The sequence below is a fragment of the Tachysurus fulvidraco genome, chromosome 21 (genome assembly GCF_022655615.1).
Source record: "Tachysurus fulvidraco isolate hzauxx_2018 chromosome 21, HZAU_PFXX_2.0, whole genome shotgun sequence".
NCBI classification, from domain to species: domain Eukaryota; kingdom Metazoa; phylum Chordata; class Actinopteri; order Siluriformes; family Bagridae; genus Tachysurus; species Tachysurus fulvidraco.
Window position 1 is genome coordinate 9,778,431 of NC_062538.1, and position 22,492 is coordinate 9,800,922.

General features: G+C 39.3%; 1 protein-coding gene across 4 annotated transcripts in view; it reads right to left on the reverse strand.

Annotated features, from left to right (window-relative positions):
- Positions 1–5,778: 5,778 nt before the first annotated feature.
- Positions 5,779–22,492, reverse strand: part of znf462 (zinc finger protein 462) — a 42,293-nt gene continuing 25,579 nt past the window's right edge. For 2 of the 4 annotated variants that reach the window (XM_027139855.2, XM_027139856.2), the window contains exons 3-13: positions 14,674–20,030; positions 14,444–14,581; positions 13,895–14,178; positions 13,660–13,778; positions 13,197–13,388; positions 12,389–12,677; positions 11,958–12,094; positions 11,341–11,564; positions 10,895–11,132; positions 10,570–10,681; positions 5,779–8,367 (exon numbers count right to left, since the gene is read on the reverse strand). In XM_027139855.2, the coding sequence (XP_026995656.2) occupies positions 8,211–8,367; positions 10,570–10,681; positions 10,895–11,132; positions 11,341–11,564; positions 11,958–12,094; positions 12,389–12,677; positions 13,197–13,388; positions 13,660–13,778; positions 13,895–14,178; positions 14,444–14,581; positions 14,674–20,030 (7,247 nt within the window). In that variant the 3' untranslated portion in view covers positions 5,779–8,210. The remainder of the gene's footprint in view (positions 8,368–10,569; positions 10,682–10,894; positions 11,133–11,340; positions 11,565–11,957; positions 12,095–12,388; positions 12,678–13,196; positions 13,389–13,659; positions 13,779–13,894; positions 14,179–14,443; positions 14,582–14,673; positions 20,031–22,492) is intronic. The other 2 variants (XM_047805385.1, XM_027139858.2) reach the window with 2 other exon arrangements.

Genomic DNA, 22,492 nt, shown 5'->3' on the forward strand with positions numbered 1-22,492 from the left:
ACCAGTACAAACACGCGCATGCGTTGACGTTACAACACTTTAGACGCATGCGCAGTACAATTGTATATGGGCGTTTTAATTTCAGCACATGGGAACGCCCCCTCTTTCTATAATTGACTGTGGTTTCAGAGACTGGCATCCAGTCCTCATTAAACTAGAGGTCTCGAGCTGTAATTCTGGTGACGTTTAAGTGCAATTACAATTTAATTACATTCCAGACAGTGAAAAAATAAGTAAGTAAAAAAAATCCAGTATGATTTAAGCTTTTTTTTTTTTTTTTAATGCTTTAAATATTCAAAATGGTTAGATGGAAAAAAATATTTATTTTATTTTTGCATCATAGAAAATAAGTGCCTGATTTAATTAAGTAGATTAAAGTTACAAATTTAAAATTCTTATGACTGAAAGCCATGCTTAGAGTGAATACTATATAATATAAGCCTTTTTTTCAACTGCAGAGGATAAATTTGTCTACGTAACCCAGATGACATCCTAGATTATGATGTGACCCTAAATGTCACAAATGTTAATTTTCACAGAGTCTGCTGTCTCGGTTTTTATGACTACAATTTGCATATACTCTAGAATGTTATGAACAGTGATCAGATGAATTGTAATTAATTGGAAAGTCCCTCTTTGCCATGAAAATGAACTTAATCCCAAAAAAAAATACATTTCCACTGCATTTCAGCCCCTTCACAAAAGCACCATCTGACAACATGTTCACTTCTCTTGGAGAGATGATTAATTGTTGTGAAGAAAGTTTCAGGATGCCCAAGAAACTCCAACAAGCACCAGAACTGTCTCCTAAAGTGCAGTTTGCTCAAGAATGGCAGCATGCAGGTGTGAGCACATCTGTAAGCACAGTGATGCGAAGACATTTGGAGGATGGCCGGGTGTCAAGAAGGGCAGCAAAGAAGCCATGTTTCTCCAGGAAAAACATCAGAGACAGACTGATTTTCTGCAAAAGGACAGACTGATTGGACTGCTGAGGACTGGGTTAAAGTCATTTTCCCTGATGAATCTTCTTTCCAGTTGTTTGGGGCATCCAGAAAAAGCTTGTCCAGAGAAGAAAAGGTGAGCACAGCAATCAGCCCTGAGACCATTCATGTGTGGGCTCACTCACAATATTGCCTAAAAACACAGCCATGAATAAAGAATGGTACAAAAACATCCTCCTAGAGCAACTTCTCCCAAACATCTAAGAATAGTTTGGTGATGAACAATGCCTTTTCCTGCATGATGGAGCACCTTAACCATAAGGTAAAAGTGATAACTAAGTGGCTCGGTGAAAAAAACGTTGAATTTTTGGGTCCATTGCCAGGAAACTTCCCAGACTTTAATCCCATAGAGAACTTGTGGTCAATCCTAAAGAGGCAGGTGGACAAATGAAAACCCACAAATTCTGACAAACCCCAAGCATTACTTATGCAAGAATGGGCTGCCATCAGTCAGGATGTGGCCCAGAAATTGATTGACAGCATGCCAGAGTGAATTGCAGAGGTCTTGAAAAAGAAGGGTCAACACTGCAAATATATACTCTTTCCATAAACTTAATGTAATTGTCAATAAAGGCATTTGACACTTTTACTTGTATGAAATGCTTGTAATGATACCTCAGTGTACCATAGTAACATATGACAAAAGATCTAAAAACACTGAAGCAGCAGACTTTGTGAAAATTAATATTTAGAGGTTGATCAGAGGTTGTTGATCAGAATCAGAATCAGATTTATTGGCCAAGTGTGTTGACACACACAAAGAATTTGGTTTCAGCAGTTTGAGACTCTCAAAAGTACAGACATAAATAACACTATACTATACAAACTAAACAAGAAATATTTGTGTCATTCTGATTTTTTTGGCCATGGCTGTATATTTTATATATTTAATTTGACAAATTCAAGTGTAGTACAGAAGAGATATCAGAAAATATTCTGAAATTGATGAACTATAAAATTACAAGAATATTGCCAAAAAAAAAGCTCAGATACACCAGTTTAATTTGTTTACAATTAACACATGTTCTTAAAGATACAGTGCCTTGCAAAAGTATTTATACCCACTGAACTTTTTCACATTTTTTTTACACGTTACAAAAAAATGGGATTGGGATTTTATGAAATAGACCGAAAGAAAGTGGCACATAATTGTGAATTGGAATGAAACTATAAATGGTATATAAAAATTTGTATTTTTACAAAATAAATATCTGAAAAGTGTGGTGTGCATTCGTATTCAGCCCCCTTAACTCTGATACCCCTAACTAAAATCCAGTGAAACCAACTGCCTTCAGAAGTCACCTAATTAGTAAATAGAGTGCACCTGTGTTGGCTTAGTGGGTAGCATGTTCGCCTCACAACTCAGAGTGTGTGAGTGAATGAGAGTATGTGCCCTGCGATGGGTTGGCACTCCGTCCAGGGTGTATCCTGCCTTGATGCCCAATGACGCCTGAGATAGGCACAGGCTCCCCGTGACCCGAGAAGTTCGGATAAAGCAGTAGAAAAAAAAAATGAGTGAGTGCACTTGTGTATAAATACAGCTATTCTGTGAAGCCCTCAGAAGTGTGTTAGAGAACATTAGTGAACAAACAGCATCATGAAGACCAAAGAACACACCAGACAGGTCAGGGATAAAGTTGTGGAGTTTAAAGCAGGGTTAGGTTATAAATTAATATCCCAAGCCTTGAACAGCTCACGGAGCACTGTACAATCCATCCTCCGGAAATTGAAAGAGTATGGCACAACTGCAAGCCTACCAAGACATTTCTGCCCACCTAAACTGACAGGCTGTGCAAGGAGAGCATTAATCAGAGAAGCAGCTAATAGGCCCATGGCAACTCTGGAGGAGCTGCAGAGATCCACAGCTCAGGTGGGAGAATCTGTCCACAGGACAACTATTAGCCGTGCACTTCACAAGTCTGGTCTTTATGGAAGAATGGCTGAAAGAAAGCCATAAGAAATCCCGTTTGCAGTTTGCGACAAGCCATGTGAGGGACACAGCATGCATGGGGATGAAGGTGCTCTGAGACCAAAATTGAACTTTTTAGCCAAAATTCTAAACATTATGTGTTGTGGAAACCTAACACTGCACATCACCCTGAACACACCATCCCCACCATGAAACATGGTGGTGGCAGCATCATGTTGTGGGGATGCTTTTCTTCAGCAGGGACAGGGAAGCTGGTTAGAGTTGATGGGAAGATGGATAGAGCCAAATACAGGGCAATCTGAGATGAAAACCTGTTAGAGTCTGCAAAAGACTAGAGGCTGGGGCAGAGATTCACCTTCCAGCAAGACAATAACCCTAAACATACAGCCAGAGCTACACTGGAGTGGTTTAGATCAAAGCATATTCATGTGTTAGAATGGCCCAGTCAAAGTCCAGACCCAAATCCAATCTGTGGTGAGACTTGAAAATCGCTATTCACAGATGCTCACCATCCAATCTGACTGAGCTTGAGCTATTTTGCAATGAAGAATCAGCAAAAATTTCACTCTCTAGATGTGCAAAGCTGGTAGAGACATAACCTAAAAGACTTGCAGCTGTAATTGCAGCAAATGGTGGTTCTATTGTTGCAGTATTGACGCAGTGGGGCCGAATACAAATGAACGCCACACTTTTCAGATATTTATTTGTAAAAAAAAACATTTGGACACCATTTATCATTTTCCTTCCACTTCACAATTATGTGCCACTTTGTGTTGGTCTATCATAAAATCCTAATAAAATACATTTTTGTTTGTAGTATTTAGCTGAATAAACCATGATTTAAGGGGGCACGGTGGCTTAGCGGTTAGCTTGTTTGCCCCACACTTCCAGGGTTGGGGGTTTGATTCCCACCTCCGCCTTGTGTGTGTGTGGAGTTTGCATGTTCTCCACATGCCTCGGGGGTTTCCTCCGGGTACTCCGGTTTCCGGTTTCTCCAAAGACATGCATGGTAGGTTGATTGGCATCTCTAGAAAATTGTCCGTAGTGTGTGATTGCGTGAGTGAATGAGAGTGTGTGTGTGCCCTTTGCCCTTTGCACACACACACTCTCATTCACTCACGTCCAGGGTGTATCCTGCCTTTATGCCCGATGATGCCTGAGATAGGCACAGGCTCCCCGTGACCCAAGAGTTCAGATAAGCGGTAGAAAATGAACGAATGAATGAATGAACCATGATTTATGGAAATAGTTTGTTTAAAAGTTATACTTACTAGTAACTTTAAATTTTATTTTTAATTAGATTTTTTTTAGTTTACACTGTGAAATTGTACAGTGTATCCTGTTCCTGCTTATTATTTCTCTCATTGCTGTGTGTTTGTGAGTATAGCAGGAAGACAGATTAACAAGGTGGCAGATGCAGAGGCAATGGGTGGTGATGGCCTGCAGGAACAGAATGGTTTCCCAGATAAAAATTCCCCCAAACACGTCACTGTGTCCCCAGGAAGCCGATACACCCATTATAATGCCAAACCGCTCCAAGTGCTAATAACAATCACATTAGGTATGATAACTAGGGCCCAAATTATGAAGTGTACATTTGTTTGCAAATGCTTGGGTTCTTTACAAGTCACCTTTTTTTGAAGTGAAATAAAGTAAAGATCTCAGTAGCAGTTACTGTTGTCTACTCTGCACTGTTACCTGTTCAAACATGATCAGCATTGAAGAGTTATCGGAGATACATATTCAAACCGATTGTTTAGTTTTTATTTTGTTCCTTTTTTTTAAATAATGTAATGCGTCTCTTGTGAACTTTAAGTAAAACAAAATGTTATGTGCAAAAGTTTGGATAATAAAAATGAAGTCAAAATAAAAAGAAGTAAGCCTTATCTCTGACCTTATCACAAAAACATTAGAAGTGTGCAGAGCAACATGTACTTTAAGCCAGAAGGATCTTGGAAAAAAGTGCTATGAAATGATGAAAAATAAATAACTCTTTGGCCACAATCATCAAAGGCATATTTGGAGAAACAAGGTGTATAATTTGAAGAACACCTTGCAAAATATTAAGCATGGGGGTGGATTTACTGTGGCAGCCAGTGGCACAGCAAAAAATGCAGGAGTAGATGGAAAAGTAATATAAAAGATTCCAGTAAATACCAGAAAAGTCTAGCAGCTAGCTGGCTATCAAAAAACCTTTGCAAAACGTAACATCTGCCAACGTGGGTTATTAAACACTGACTTAATGAGGCGTCCGATCTTTTGCACGGCACCTTTTCCTATTTATTAAAATTGATCAAATTTAAAGTACGTATACATTGACATTTGTTGGCAAAATGTTATTAGAATGCCTGCACCGCCCACAATTACCTGCACCATGAGGTGGCATTGTTTTCAGATTGTCCATGTGAAACTCTGCCAGCGATAGCTCAAGATCTGGTGGTTGAATGTTTGTGGTAATTATATGGAATTATCACTCTATTCAGTATAGATGGGAAATAAAATTGGGAAGTGGTAGCTCAGTGGTTAAGGTGTTGGACTTTTAATTTGAATGAGTTCAATCCCGAGGGCCACCAAGCCGCCACTCCTGAGCAAGGCCTCATTTGCACAGCTGTATAATTGAGCTAAATGTAACTGGCTAGTTCACTTTCATTTGCTCTTTAACTTTCACATGCAAAGTCTTAAAGAAAACTGTGCAGATGTGTGACTGATCTAGATGGTGTTCATACCAGTTTCAGCCCAGATTAATGTCTAATGTGATTTATCCTGCAGATTCTCAATTTTTTAAATTGATTTTAAATTGATTTTAAATGGATTAAAACCCATGTTTGTGTGGAAGCAAATAACACGTCTCGTTATCTGATAACTTTATTAACAAGTTAAAAAAAAACCGATGAATTACAATATTTACAGAATATCCAGAAATCAAAGTGTAAACAACAAACTTCTAGTCAACGTCACGGGTTTCACAGGAAGAAGGCGAGATGGAGGGGCTACTGTCCAACTAACTCCAAACAAACCAAACAAACAAACAAAACTCTAAATCATATTTACAACAATCCAGTGTGTTCAGAATTTAACGGGTTTCTGTCTTTTACAAACGTTTAGGCTTATAAAGAAAGAAACTATTTTTTTATTTTCTTTTTTTTAAAGGTAGAAAAAGAAAAGTATTTCCTATAACCACACAAAATGACTTTTTTTTTTGTTAAATATGGACGACACCACAAAAACCCCCACCACATTCCCAAACACTTGACATGAAGCTTCTGTTAACAAAAAAGAAAGAAAGAAACAGAAATAAAATATTACCCAGAATACAGCTGGAGTCGCCTTCCTTGTTAAACAGACAAGGCAGACAGAGGTTTTTTTTTCATCAGTGATGTCACAGCTCCTGCTGATTTCTGTTTCATTATCAAAAATGTCATGAATTCCAAGATAATACAGTAAGTTATTACAATATTCTGTTTCAAGAAAATTGACTGAATTATTCCAAGATTTCTCTGAGAATTATGGGATTGCAGTAGAGCACACTGCTCAAAAAAGGATCATAGTGAGTGTATCATACTGTAACTGCACCAAATTGTGTCTGGAAAAAAAAATGGAGCAAAATAAATGTAATAATAATAATAATAATAAGGCTTCAGGGTTTTTGAGCAGCAACTTTCATCGCATACAATCTATTCATTGTTCCTTTAAAGAGAAGCATAAAAACAATTATTTAAAGAAAACAATTTTACTGTTGTAGTTGCTTGATACGGGACGAGCTGCTCGATATAAAATAGCTAAACCCAAAATGCTACTCTTCTTCAGTTCTTGTTTCCTGTAATCATGCACAAAAAAAAATGGAGCCATGGAGTTTGCATGGAAGGTGCTTTAAGTTGTCCCATAATCTTTTTTTTTTTCGTAAAGTTTTGTTTTCATACACGACGGAGTACAGGAACATGCCTTAAAAGCAGCTGAAACGGAAAAAAAGAAAAAAAAAGAATTAAAAATAGAATAAAACTACAGTAGCAATTTGCTACAAAACTTTGGGGCCCAGTGTTTGTCCGTATACTAAAAAAATTAAATAAAAACAAAATCAACAAACGTCTGATACAAATAAGATGGCGACTATTCCTGAAGGAATTCAGCTACAGGATTAAAGATTAACACAAGGCTAAAAATGTAAAAAATATTGAATCTGTAAGTCAGCGTTCAGGTCAAATCACACGATCTGTGTCAGGTGTTCCACAAACATCATAGCTTCCTATTTAAACTGAGGAATGTTCACCATTTTAGTCGAAATTATTCCACCGGGTCAGAAATGTAGCTGTTTATAAAAGAGCTCTAACAAAAGGTATACACATGAAATTCAGCTCACAGAAATTGAGCTGTGATATCAACATATTTAATTGCCTAAAATAAGATTCGTTATTTAGTGTTATGAACATTTTTAACAATTGTGAATTTTCTTTTTTACCTTGATCAAAGTGCCAAATATATAAATTAAAAGATATCATCCATGCTTTTTGGTGTTTAACAGAACCGGTAATTTCTTGCTATATTTTAATAATAGAATAAAATACAGTGAATTACATTAAATGTAATTTTTAAAAAAATGAAGTAATTTGTTTTTTGATAATATTAATTTCTGCCTAATAAAAATCCAATCCAATAAATATTTGCAATATAATAATAAAAAAAATGTAAATATTATTTATTTATTTGTGAGAAAATTAGAGCCCAATATATCCATAATATAAATAAAAATGTCACAATCGTAATGTCCAATCCTTGACAATCCTCACAATTTCACTGATATGAATCTAACACGTGGTGTTGGGATGTGCTGAAACACACACAATTCCTTTAATACATATCCAGTAGAATCAATCATTGGTCTTGTTTATCATATTCATTAAATATATTTAAAATTTTAACCAAAAGTAAAATTGGGGACATTTTTAACCCATCACCTTACACGAAGTGTTTATTTAACCTGAACAGAGTTCTTACAGATTCGTCACTATTGGTTACCAATATATTATTAGCATCTGTCCTATGGGACCAAGTCACACTTTTTAAAGGATCAGCGATTTAACACACAGCTAGGATGTAACACAACCTATAGAACCCATGTTTAACACTTAAAATCTAACAATGCTTCAAAACCATGAAGTTTTGCTTTTTTCCTCACTTTTTTAAATCAAGTGTCCATGAAGCAGCCTAGTTTTTTTTTTCCCCCAACAACAAACCATACACCATTATAACACAGTACATTTCTATATGTCATTTTTGGTCTCTCAATTGTCCTCGTTCTGAACCGAACTCTGTTGCTCCGAGTGGCTGGACTGATACGCTCTCTCCACTTCCGTAGTGTTAGCTGATTGGTCGTTGCCCTCATCTGTTATTGTTACTGAGGCAACTGGACTCATAGCGCTCATGTTGCTGTTAACAGTCCTGAAAAGGAAAGAAAACTCTCAAGCCATGTGTGAAGCTTTTTATATATATATATATATATATATATATATATATATATATATATATATATATATATATATATATATATATATATATATATATATATATATATATACACACACAATATATATATATATATATATATATATATACACACACACACACACACACATACTCTGTACATATACACTCCTTGACAAAAGTCTTGTCACCTATCCAAGTTGTAGGAACAGCAAATAATAACTTGACTTCAAGTTGATCATTTGGAATCAGAAGTGGCTTAAGGCAAAGGCCTCTAGATTATGCTTATCTTACCAAAATAAAATCTTATCATGCCTTGATTTTTTTATTATTTAATTAGGACAGAAAGGTCAGACTTTGCCTAGACAAAAGTCTTGTCACTTAACAGAAATAATGTACAGTACAGAACAAAGTCTTGGTGCAGTGGAAAAAGAATTAATATTGTGTATGACTCCCATGAGCTTGGAGGACTGCATCCATACATCTCGCCAATGCCAAATAACATTAATAAAGTCATCTGGATTGGCAAAGAAAGCATTCTTGCTGGACTCCCAGAGTTCATCAATATTCTTTGGTTTCATCTTCAATGCCTCCTCCTTCATCTTACCCCAGACATGCTCAATAATGTTCATGTCTGGTGACTGGGCTGGCCAACTCTGGAGCACCTTGACCTTCTTTGCTTTCAGGAACTTTGATGTGGAGGCTGAAGTATGAGAAGGAGCACCATCCTGCTGAAGAATTTGCCCTCTCCTGTGGTATGTAATGGGCAATAAGAATGTCTTGATACCCCAGGCTGTTGATGTTGCCATCCATTCTGCAGATCTCTCGCACACCCCTATACTGAATGTAACCCCAAACCATGATTTTTGGGTGTGCTGGGGTTCTTCTTCTACACACCTGTGAATGTGTGTGTGTTTTTTTTACAGTATTTCTCACAAGTGACGCTCTAATCTGTGATTGGTTGAATCCTTTAAAGATGTGACAAGACTTCTGTCTAAGCAAAGACCTTTCTTTCCTAATAAAATAATTAAAAATGAAGGCATGATAAGATTTTATTTTGGTAAAATAAGCTTATTTAATAACTTAATTGTTATATATATATATATAATACTTCTTACTGTGCAAAAGTTTTGGCAGGTGTGAACACATGCTGTAAAGTAAGAATACTTTCAAAAATATATATTTTAATAGTTTATCAATTTACAAAATGGAAGGTTAGTGAAAATCAAATCATTATTTGGTGTGACTATCCTTTGGCTTCAAACCAGCATCTTGCACACGTTGTATACTTACACAAAGTCAGGGATTTTGTATGATCAGAGTCAGAAATATGATTAACCAGTTTTACCAAGCAGGTGCTAATGATCATCAATTCATAAGAAGGTTGAAAGACAGTCATTATCTGAAACAGACACAGCTGTGTAGGAGGCTTGAAACTGGGTGAGGAACAGCCAGACTCTGCTACTAACTTGAGGCTGTGGAAGAGTGATTCATGTCACAGGTCATACACCATTGCACAAAAACATAGAAACTGTGGTGCAGAAAAGCTGTGATCTGCACTGATGAGTAAAATATAAAATATTTGGTTTAGCAGGAGGGAGGCAGGCAACAGTAAAGCATGGTTGAGGTTCCTTGCAAGTTTGCAGCTGCATTTCTGCAAATGGAGTTGGAGATTTGGTCTGGGTTAATGGTGTCCTCAATCTTGAGATATACAGGCAGATATTTATCCATCGCGCAATACCGTCAAGGAGGCATCTGATCGGTCCCAAATTTATTCTGCAGCAGAACAAAGACCCAAAACATACAAACTATCTTCAGTATATACAAGAACAAGGAGACCTGAAAGTGATGGTTTGGGCCCCACAGAGTGCGAGTGTACCTAGAAGAATTGATGCTTTTTTTCAGGCAAACAGTGGTCACACCAAATATTGATTTGATTTGAGTTTCTCTTCTGTTCATTTACTTTCCATTTTGATAACTGATAATTAATTTACAAACACTTTAAAAGTAAGCATTCTTACTCTGCAGCACTTTCACAACTCCCTGAAACTTTTGCAGAGGTACTGTATGCAAACACACACACACACACACACACACATATATATACGTATATATACATATATATACGTATATATATATGACTAAATGTAGGACACTCACATGCCGTGGCGGAGAACATGACGTTCCCATTCCAAACTAAGAGAAAAAGTTCGGCCACAAAACTCACATGGAAACTTTTTCCCTACACTTGGAGAACACGGCATCATCATTTCTGTAACAGCACACCAACCCGATGAGAGAGAGAGAGAGAGAGAGAGAGAGAGAGAGAGAGAGAGAGAGAGAGAGAGAGAGACCAGATTGAGTTAAATAGTGTTTAAAGTATTAAAATTAAATAAATGTAGATTTCAAATGACAGTTAAATATATAATTCTCATACCTTATTACAAGAACTAATTTTTAAACATTAATGTAGTTTATTGTTTACCCGGCATCTCTTCTTCCAAATTACTCTCTTCCTGTGTGGCTGTCACTTCCTCCTCCATCTCTTCCTCTTCTATTCTTCCTGTCTCCTCAGTTTGCTCATCTTCCTCAATGGCCACCGGTTCCTCCTTTTCTTCCTCTTCCTCCTTCAAATCCTCTTCCTCTTCACTGTTTATTTTGTCCTTCAGAACATCCAGCTGGTCCAGATTCACACGACCCATGAGCTCAAAGTTACGGATCACCTGATAGCAAAAGCAGTACATACGGAACCAACATACCATGGTGATGCAGAGCAGAAACTCATCAAACTTTGTCATTAGAATAGCATCTTTGTGTTCTAGAGTTTCAAGGATGAGCCCTAAAATGCTTATTTTAAGTTAAAGCAAATGTTTTAAGTAATCATATATACTATTCATAAGAATACTTTTGGAAAAGGTGACAGAGACTGACCTTGTGTTCGTCACGGAGGTGATCCTCAAGGTGCTCTTGGTGTTTTGTGTCATAGTAACACAGTCGACACTCGTATGGTTTGGGCTCTTCGTGTTTGTCGATGTGCTGCTGCAAACTGTCGCCACTCGAACATGTGAACGTGCACTTATGACAGCGGAAGATCAAACCATCCAGGTGACGAGACAGTTTGGATCGAGATACTTCCAGAGGGATCACTCGCTCTTCTGAGGCAACAGAGAAAAATGATCAGAATGATTTATGGTAAAGAGGTCAGTGGTGTATAGGATCTTGGTGTTGGGGATTCTGCCTAGAGTGCATGATGTAGTGGTTGGTGGTGCAATGGAATGTGATGTGGTGGATGTTGGCGAAATGGGGTGTTGCAGTGGACAGATGGTGCATGGTGGTATAGAAGAAGGTGGTGCACATTTACATTTACAGCATATGCCCTTATCCAGATCGACATTTATCTCATTTATTCAACTGAGCAGTTTGGGGCCTCTGGGATATAAATTCACCTTCAAATTCGTGTTCCACCCTCTTAACCACCGAGATACCATTTCCTGTGGTGTTGTAGACAATTGTGTAGTGGATGCGGATATATTGTGATGTGTCCATACCTCTGTGAAGGAGGACGTGGTCAATCATATGACTCTTAGACTTGGTATGATAGAGACAGAAAGGACAGCGCAGTTCTCTTAGTCCATCATCAGATGGAGGACTGTGTCCAGCCTCCACATGCAGGGTGAAAGTGGACCTGGAAGACAAACAGCAATTAAACAGCAAATAAATACCAAAATAAAGACAAGAGCAAACAGAAACACCAAATGAACCTATGATAAACACCAAACAACCTATGATGTAAAACAGCAAAAAAACAAGACATGCTAAAATGAATATCAAACAAAGCGCTAAAAGCAAACCCGATCAAACACCAAACTGAACATCAAAAACACAGACAAAGAAAACACTGAAACTTCAAAGCAAACACAAAAACAAATACCAAAGCAAACACACACTGACTATTATGGACACAAGGATGAGTAGTTACTTGTAGCATGTGAAAAAGGAACAGTCTTTGCACTTGAAGAGTTTCTTTCCTCCATGGCGGTCTCGGTAATGTCTCCTCAGACTCTGCATGTAACCTGAACTGAACTCACAGAATTCACAGGTTAGGGTGGCGTCCGGGCGGGTCAGTGCTCCCAATGTCTCTGCCCCTGTCGATGGTGAGGGGCCAGGGGAAACTGACAAGAGGGTGGGTGGGGCCTGATTTCGTGATGCCAGCTGGTAATGACTTAACTGCTGCTGAACATCTGGTGGCTCCAAATATGCCATAGAGTCTGAGAGAAAGATAGACAGAGGCAGAGAAATAGTGAGAGAATGTAGAGAGAGAGAGAGAGAGCGAGCGAGAGAGACAAATAGAGTTAGAGAACATGTATTCAAAACTATAAAGTTTTAATTAAAATGATAGAGACAAATGAAAATTATGGTTGTGTTGATGAGGGTGTTTTAGTGTATGTATAAGTATTTGTTTTAGTCCATAATAAAGTTGCTCCACTGTGATTTTGGAGGTGGAATGCTGGTCTGATAGCAGCCTGAAATGCTGTTTTACTGTCCGAATTACTAACAGTTTATCAAGGGGTGTAGCAATTTAGTCTTGGGTGACGAGTACCATAATCTATTGTGTCATAATCTATTATACGATCTATTGTGTTTTCCCGTTCCAACAAACTTCGCACACCTCTTTAGCTCATTAACACACCCTTTGTGAGGAAAACACATGACTGTGAGTGTGCCATTATTAGTTTAAATGTGTGACTTTTTTGTTTTTTTAACTCTAGCACAGTGCTGGTACGTACTGGTGGTGGTGGCATCGGTAGGTGTGTGTTGGGAGTCGTTGTTTGTGATTGTGTGTGTGGTGCGCAGGGCAGCTCGGGCTCTCAGTCGGGGCAGTGTGAGAGTTTGTCCATGTTCTCGCAGCGAGTGATCCTTAAGCTGACTGATCGTCATTGTTGAGAATGGACATGAGATGCACTTATATGTGTTCTCACCTGAAGCAAACAAACAAACATACAAATATATCAACAACAGCAAAGACCACAATAACAGCCAACAATAATTAAGACCTAGAAATGCATCACAGATAGATAGAACACAATTAAGCAGATTGTGTATGTGTTTTGTGAATGTGTGTGTGATTTGTGTCTGTGTTGACCTGTATCACATTTGTAGAGAATTGTGAATATTTGTGTGCATGTGCCTATCTGTGTTTAATCTGTGTACACCTGCATGTGGTTTGTGCAGGTGCATGTGTGTGTATACCTGCATGTGATTTGTGCAGGTGACTCTTCAGGCGGCTCAGGTAGGCTGATTTAAAGGGACATAGTTTACAGCGGAACGGTTTGTGATGTCCGTGATGAGACTGAATGTGGCGGTCCAGGCTTAGGGGGGGAAAGAATTAGAAAGTTGCAGATGAACAGAAGTTGGCTATATGCTAACATTTATTTGGCATGATAAAGTATTAAGAGGTTGTTATTTTTTCTATTTTTCGCCGTACTTGTGCCTGAAAGCCGATTGGAACTGACAGTACTGGCAACTGTACTTGTCGTCTCTGTTGATCATCGCTGTAGCTGAATGACTTCGCTCATGAGATCGGAGTCCCTGCATGGACATGAAAACTCGATCACACATATCGCACCGGTGTTCCGGAACCCTCTCTGTGATTCCCGTTTCCATGGTGAGCAACACGCCGTCCCCTGTCTCGGTGGGAATAGTGTCTGTAGTGACCGTATCCTCCATGCTACCATTGGTGACACCATCAGAAATTTCCACCACTCCCTGCTGTCAGAGGGAATTCATAACTGCTTTAAAGATATTTATTTTAGCTATTATAATTTTAATTTAATATCTAAATGTCATTGCAATTCCCTCTATTTCAATAAAAAATACGTCTGACCATAAGCCTGGAAAATAGCAACAAACATATCTATAGTGAAGGTTATATCTTATATCACATAAAGAAGTTATGAATAAAATCACAGCATGATGCAGTTTTCAGACAATTCAATTGTGAGAAAGTGAAACATGAATAGTGTCTCCTTATTACCTCTACATGTCCTTCTTTGACTTCACCGTACTGAATATGCTTCCTCAGATGGTTGCAAATAGCTCTAAGTGTCGGGTGAATTTCAACACAAAAGTTGCATCGGTAGCCAATAGGTGATTTTTCAGCTGAGCCATCCATCTGTAAAATAAGTCAAGAGGCATTGTTTTTGTTAGATTTAGTATAAAGCTTTTACAACAATAATTAAAAAAAAAACACTTATTACAGCTCACCTTGTTTTCTGGTTGTGTCTCAAGTGTCACTGTGGATTTCCGCCTGATCTGGAGCTCCTTCCTCTGTTCATGGCGCATGTTCTTTTTCTCAAACTTCTCATTGTGCTTCCTAAGGTGGATGCTGAGTTCAGGAAGTGTAAGGAACTTGATTTCACAGTGAGCACACTGGTAGAGCTCAGCACCTTCCTCCACTGGGCTCTGTATAGTGACAAAGTCCCGCTTGAGCTCGTTGCTGTGGTAATCGTTGTAATGTGAGACGAGAAGGTCTGTGGTGTCAAATGTCAGCTTAGAACACATCATGCACTTGAATTGTGGCCATTCCAAGTCATTTTCCATGTGTTCTCCATCAATCTCTGATTTTACTTCAACCAGTTCCACATCCTCTATAATGGCTGGTGTCTCTGGATCCTTGGGGTAAATCACAGTGAAGTAACGACCGAGTTTGCTGGAGGACTGCTTTTTTGGAAAAACCCCGGGGTGTCGCTTGACATAGTGCGAGATAATGCTTTTCCTGCTGAATGCCTGGAAAGAGCACAATGAACACTTTCTTCGGTCAACTGCTTGCCTCAGCTCCTCACTCATCATTGACTTATCTTCTTCTGAGGCCAGTGGTACGGTCACTTTATTTGGTTTCTCACTCAAGGTTTTAGAAGCAGCAAGACAGTGTGTGTAGTAAGCATCAATGTCATGCCGTTTCTGATAGTGTGCAGCCAGACCTTTCCGGATGGGGTTGGTGTAGGAGCAGAGGGCACATTTAAAGACATTGTTCTTGCCTTCGGGCTGAGCTCGTACATTGTTGTGCTTGATGCGGTAGTGGCGAGCAATACCCTTCCTGGTTGAGCAGAAGTATTTGCAGAGCTGACATCTGAACACGGTATGTTTCTCTCCCTTTGCAAATTCTGAGAGGGCAAGGTCAAACTCACATCTTTCGGATGCTTCAGTCATACTGCTAGCAGTGCATTCAGCAACAGTGTCCTCTTTTCTAACCAAGGATTGCAAATGTGTTGGCGTAAATATATCTGAAACTGACTGGTTGTGATATTTCTCATAATGAATCTTCAGTTTTTCAAGTGTTCCATGAGTATAAGGGCACATCTTACATCTGTAGGCACCGTAACCCTGCCTCTGGTTTTTTGATCTTTCATCTCCATCTGGCACCAAATCTTTGACTTCCTCAATATCATCAGCAAAGTCTTCTGCAGTTACTTTGACCAGGGGATGGCGTTTCTGGTAATGTGTAAGAACCCCGTGGATACGCGAGTTTACATATGGACAGTGCCTGCACTTGTAAACCGCACTGGGATTAATATCTGCTTCCTGTGCAAAGTCTGCAGCCTTCACTTTCATGCCTGGGTGTTTCTTGCCATAGTGAGTCAGAAGTCCATGGAGGCTATTGTACTCAGACAGGCACACAGTGCACTGGTAGGGATTGTTTGAGATAGAGGAGCTGGTGGAGAAGGAAAGGTGGGGATGATGCTCAGGTGCCGACCTGCTAATCTCCAATGTGCCTTCATCAGACTGGTGACTGTTGAATGGGCTGGATGTTAAGACGTTTCCCTTTCCAACTGGAGACATAAGTTTATCCGATGTTTGGTTTCCTTTAATGATTTCAATGAGAACAGACTCGTCATCTTTGATAGCCCACGGATGAACAGCTTGGTAATGATTGGTGATGTCCCAAACAGAACAAGCCTCAAAGGCACAATCTCTGCATTGGTAATGCTTTATTTCAGGGTTGCCCAACTGCTTGGAGGTGGATGTATCAGGACCAGCCCACAATTTGCTTGCCATATAAGCATAATCAACACTGTGCTCTGGGTGTCGTCTTTGGTAATGCATGAGCAGCCCACTGGGCTCAGCATGGGAATAAATACACCATTCACAGTGATAACCAGCCTCCAAGATCCCATCTTGATAAGCCCAGCGCAAGATGGTCATGGCTGTGGCCTTCACAGTGGGGTGATCCTTCTTAAGATGCTTCTTCAAGGCATACACATAAGGAGATGTGTGGGCACAGTGTCTGCACTTTAAAGATCTAAGTGCTTTGGATTTCTCTGCATCAGTGGCTGAGGTTGCAGTGGATGTGGAACTTCCTGTTTGTATCATCTGAGCCCTTTCCCTTTGACTGCGTACCACAGCGGTATGTCTTCGAACCAAATCTGCATTTGCCTTTACATCTCTGTGCTTCTTCTGGTAATGGATCAACACCCCTTTCACAGTGCGGTTCCCGTAGTCGCAGTGCTGGCAGAAAAACAACATCTCACCCTCCCCTTTGTCTGTAGTTCCTTTTGGATGCAAATGATTGGATCCATCAGTTGCATTGGTGCTTAACTGTTTCAGAAACTGTTTAGGAGGTGCAATCTGCAATTCATCCATAAGCTTCATCAACCCAAGTGTAGGAGGTGCATGCTTTATGTATTTAGCAGTCACCTTGATTTCTGGATGGCGTTTTTGGTAATGAACTAGAACGCCCACCACAGATCGGTTGTTATAAACACAGTGTTTGCAGTAGTAAAGCTCATCATCTAGAGTAGAGGACATAGCATTTGAGGGCTTTGGAGTACTTGACAGGGTAAATGTGGAGTTGGCTGATGATTGCGCTCGATCTACTGATATGACCCGCATGGTCTTCTGTATGCGAAAGTATGATGCCTTCTGTTCAGGATGCTTTTTCTGATAGTGAACCAGTACTGAGTGCATATTGGGGCTTGCAAATGAGCACATGTCACAATCGTACACCACAACGTTACCATCGACAATTTCCCTAAAAGCTTCAGAGTCCATTTTTGAGTCAGGTGTTTTGATCGGGCTTTTAAGGGCGGGACTGGAGGAAGACCTTGAGGCAGAGGTGGTGAAGCTCTTGGGCCCCGAATTCAAGATTTCTCTCAGTGTCTGTGACTCTGTAGTTCCTTTCTGAGGCTGATCAACCACATAGCTTGAGAAGATCATGGCGTTGTTTATTTTAACTGAGGGGTGCATTCTTTGGTAATGAGGCATCAGGCTCCTCACATTTGGGCTGGTGTATGAGCAGAAGCGACATGTGTACACCAAATCGGGCTGGTTAAAGTTAAGAACATTGCTAGCTTCTGGATGGTGATCCATGTAGTGCTGGTGTAAGTCACTGAAATTGTTGTATTCTATGAAACACTCTAGGCAACGGAAGACAGCACTCTGATCCTCTGGATCAAGAATGTATTTAAAGCTAAACTTAATATAGGGATGCATACGCTGGTAATGGGTGCTAACGCTGCGAGCAGACTTGTTTTGGTACTCACAGTGTTTACAGTAGAAAAGGTTACCAGGTTCCTCTGTGTAGTCGGTGCTGTCCTGATACGTCTCTCTGCTGTCTTGACTGCTATGATCCTGGATATCTCTAGAGTCTGCACCAAAACTATCCTCATCATCAGAGACGGTGACTTGGATAGGAATGGTTCTTGACGTTAACTTAGACTGCAAGCTACGCTTCCTTTTGCCAACACCATGCTCTGTCTGAACAAAACCAGGTTTCCTGATGTACAAATGCTGCGTATTATAGGTGAAGCGCTGACTTTGAATCTCAGAGTTCTCATTCTCTCTTTTCTCATCGACATGATTTTCATTTTCTTCATCCTCATCCTCCATATCATCAAGATTGATAACATCCTCTTGCTGCTGACTCTGACTAATTTTACTTTGAAGGTTATTTGCAATTTCATCAATTCTTGTCCGTTTCTTCACAGGGGACAGATCCAGAGGCAAGTCATTTATGGATTTTCTTGCGGTCTTTCCAATAAGGTGCTTTCTGGAAGAATATCCAAGGATTGATGTTTGAGTTTTTTGCACAAAATTTGATGTGCCGTATGATTCAGATTCAGAATCCTGCTGCTCATTTAACGAATCATCTTGACTTGTGGGTTGCATCCCATCACAGTATGAGTGCTTATGTTGCTGGTGGACACGTAAACCTTTCAGTGACATTGTAGAAAAATTACAGAGTGAACAGTGATGAGAATTTTCCTCTTCTACATCAGTGGATTTCTGGCCATTCATGGTAGAGCTGCCATTTCCTCCATTGACTGAGTCTTCAATTTGGCCATCTTGGCTTTCATTGGTTAGGTCCATGATGTCCCATTCAGAAGTGGAGCCACTGTGACATTGCTTATGTGTGGCAAGTTTTACTGAACTTGTACAAAGAAATGTACACTCGTTACACTTGTACAAGGTGGTTTGGCTGGCTAAATGTATGTTTTCTATATGTTGAAAGATGCTGCTATGGTGTTTAGCCAAAAAAGAGCAGAATGGGCACTGGAACCTGTTCAAATGCCTTCCAATTGGAATGCCTTCCGTCTCCAGCAGTTTATTATCCTCCTCTGACAGAAGCAGCTTAGCAGAATCCTCAGTGAACAATGAGTCGTTGTAAGCTGGATCATCAACGTCACAGAGTTCATCATCAGAGCTGCTCTGTGAATCATTCAGCACACTGGTTTCCAAATCTACCCTTGACTGTGACATGTCTGACATGGCAAAAGTCGACCTCTCTGACAGTATGGAAGATCCTGTACTGTTGGGAATCTTTCCTGCAATGTGGGAATACTGAAAACGTGACAGCCCTGATAGGGACTTCACTGAGGCACTGCCTTTCACAGATGCTGCGGAGCCTTCGTTTCCACTTAGATCAGTCAACATCAAGTTGGATGTTGGAGTGCTTCTTGGTGATGAAGGAGAATTTGATTTGGAAGATCCTGCACTTCCGTCTGCTTTGGGCTTTTGCAGTGATATCATAATCTTAACCATGTTCCGATGCTTCTTCATCATGTGATTACATAACTGCTGTCTTTGCAAGGTCTGGAAGCCACACCATTCACAGCTGAATCCACCTCTGGACCGAGCTTTGACCATGGATTCCAAAACATTGCGTTCAGTAAGATCCTGCGATTCCTCACACTGTTCTTCCGAAGACATGGCATCTGAGTCCATATCCAGAACCTCTGTTTCAGCTTCTGCTTCAACAGGAGAATCTGAATGGGCAAGAAAATTATCTTTGTGGTGCATGTTTTGATGCTTCAGTATTCTCGCTCGGCGAGGAGATTTATATGTACAATACTGACAGGAGTACAGCTTTTCTACACTATGGTGTGCTGTAACATTGAAGCCTGACTTGGATGTGTCGAGTGAATTTGAATGATCATTTGAATAAGCTCCTCCTTCAATCCCATGGACCTTCTTAGCATGCTCATTGAGGAGGGATTTTGATCTGAAGTAACGCACACAAAATTTACACTGAAAAAACGGGTTTGTTGTCTTGTCAGCTGAGGGATTGTAAATCGTTTGGTTTGAACTGGAGAAGTGCCCTGAATCTGTGGTGACAGAGTTGAGGCCTGAAACAAACATAAAAATACAGCATTTATTTTTTCGGCACACTGTTTATTTGCATATGCGCTCAAAGCAGAAAAGGCAGAGTCCTTTCATCTGGAATCTATATAAGGACCAATTCTGACAAATGGGATATATTTTACTATTTACTACATTGCGTAAAAGTATCATAAGCAAGAATAAGATTACAACAAACATTAACAACAAGGTGATTAAAAACAAGCAATGATTCCATGCATGGCAAAAGACCTGGAGCTGAGTGTTAACACTGCATGCACACATTTTCTATCCCAAACCAACAAAATTCTATATTTTATTGTTGTTCTCTCATTATCTAAAATCTGTTCCAATGGACATAATAATTAACTTCATGTGGAAAATGGGACTATGTTTAAATATTTAATAATTGAAAGTGTAACCACAATATTTAGAAATTAAAGCATGCATGAAAGATATCAACACTGTTAGAAGATACAACAAATGGCAGAATTAGGACAGAGTACGTATTTATTTTTTTATTGCGCAATAATGCCTGTCTTATGAACTGATTTTGATGTCCATGTGCCATCCTTTATTCATGGCTAATTTAACGAATCCCACTTGGGAATTTTCTGTGAATGCTTTAGAGCCTGACCAAAAAGGGGACCTAAAACATGGCTTACCAAAATAAATGTGAGTTGTAATTCTTTGTTGCGGTTTTACAGACCAAAAACGAACATGTAAAGCAATGAATACACAGATGTTAAAATAAAGAATTTTCATTTCATCGACATGCAGATTGACATGATTCATGAGGTGATGCACATATGAGCCTGACTAACAATGGAAAGATGTCCATGGTGATTCATTAATTCTGAGAAGCAGTAGCATGGAACAGACTTCAGCTTGGAGTTGTGTGCAGTGTCTGCTTAGATAAAAACAGCAGTATGATGCAGCTCAGGCCTTGGCAGCATGTCTCTTCCTCCTTCTATAGTGGGCTATTACATTTTTCCTATTGAAACATCTAGTCTTATTTGTTTTATTTTATGTTTGGATTGCTTGCGTTCAGGTTATTATATCATGATTATGACCAAGTTTCACAAAATGTTTGTTAAATCGGTGTGTGTACTTGAAATAAATAAACAATTTCAACTTCACAGTGTAGTCTGTGTATTAAATTGCAATTACTCACTTCCAAGTGATTCTGACCATGGGTATATGTCATATGAGCCATAATTTATATGTAAATTTAACAACCTCATGTACAAAACAATATGCACATTTAGCAACAGATTTACCAATAGGAATTTTATCAATATACCTGGTACAAATGCTCAGAACACCTTTTGCAGTCAGTTGCTCACATTTACAGGCACATTCAAAAACAAGACAAAACTGGTGTTCCTCAAAAACCTGTGGGACACCTTCTTTGTTCTGATAAATACAGGAAATGTAAAGGTTATTAAAATGGTTGCTGTTTACCTTACTGAATTTAAGTAAACGGCTCATTATCACCCAATGTTTAACACATCACTCTCATGCTGGCTCTGTTTACTGCAGCAACTTTAAGCAGCGTGAGATCCAATATTCCTGTAACTACAGAGCCAGGCGAATGGAACTGTGCCAATAGCCAGTGATGCTTCTGAGAACATCACTTTTCATTTGCACTTTAAATTTTATTTACACATTGACGCACGCCATTGTATCAACGTTCGTTTCTGCTTGCTACTAATTTCAGACACCAATTTAAACGTCACACTAATCAATCGATATGATTCATTTTTTCATCGAAGATGAGAGGAGGGGATTTATAGTCAGACACAAAGCCAGGAACAACAGAAATTGAGAAGGAGAAAGTGGAGGAGAAGGAGAAACTGAAAGTGGAGCAGAGGTTGTAGAGTAGAGGAGGTGGAGAAAATGGAGAATGTAAAGAAAAGACAAACAATAAAGAAAGGGAAGCCAGATGAAAAGATAAAAATTGTAAAGAATGTAGAGAGTGGAGAAGCTGGAGAATCTGTAGAGGTTAGAGAAAATTAAAAAAAAAAAAAAAGATGAAGAAGGAAAAAAAGAAGAAGAAAAACTATATGATGGAGAATGTGGATTTAAAAGAAAGTGGAGAATGTAAAAATGACAGGGTTGAAGAGAAAAGGAAGAAAGCATAAACACTGGAGGAGGTAAAGAGAGTAGAAAGACACTGCAAAGACAGACATTGGGAAAGGTGGGAAAATTGGGAAATAGAGAAAGTGGACAACACAGAAGATTTGGAAGGTGCTGGTGGAATAAGGTGAGAGAGGAGGAACAATGTAGAAGCTGGAGAATGTAGAGAAACTGAAGTGGAAAAGTAAAGAGGGTGGAGAATGTTCATAAGGTAGAGAAATTGGAGAAGGTAGAGAAGTTTAAAAAGGTGGAGTAAGTAAAAAAAGGTGGAGAAAATAAAACTGATAGGTGGAGGAAGATAGGAGGCTTCTCCATGCTAAAAATTATTTTA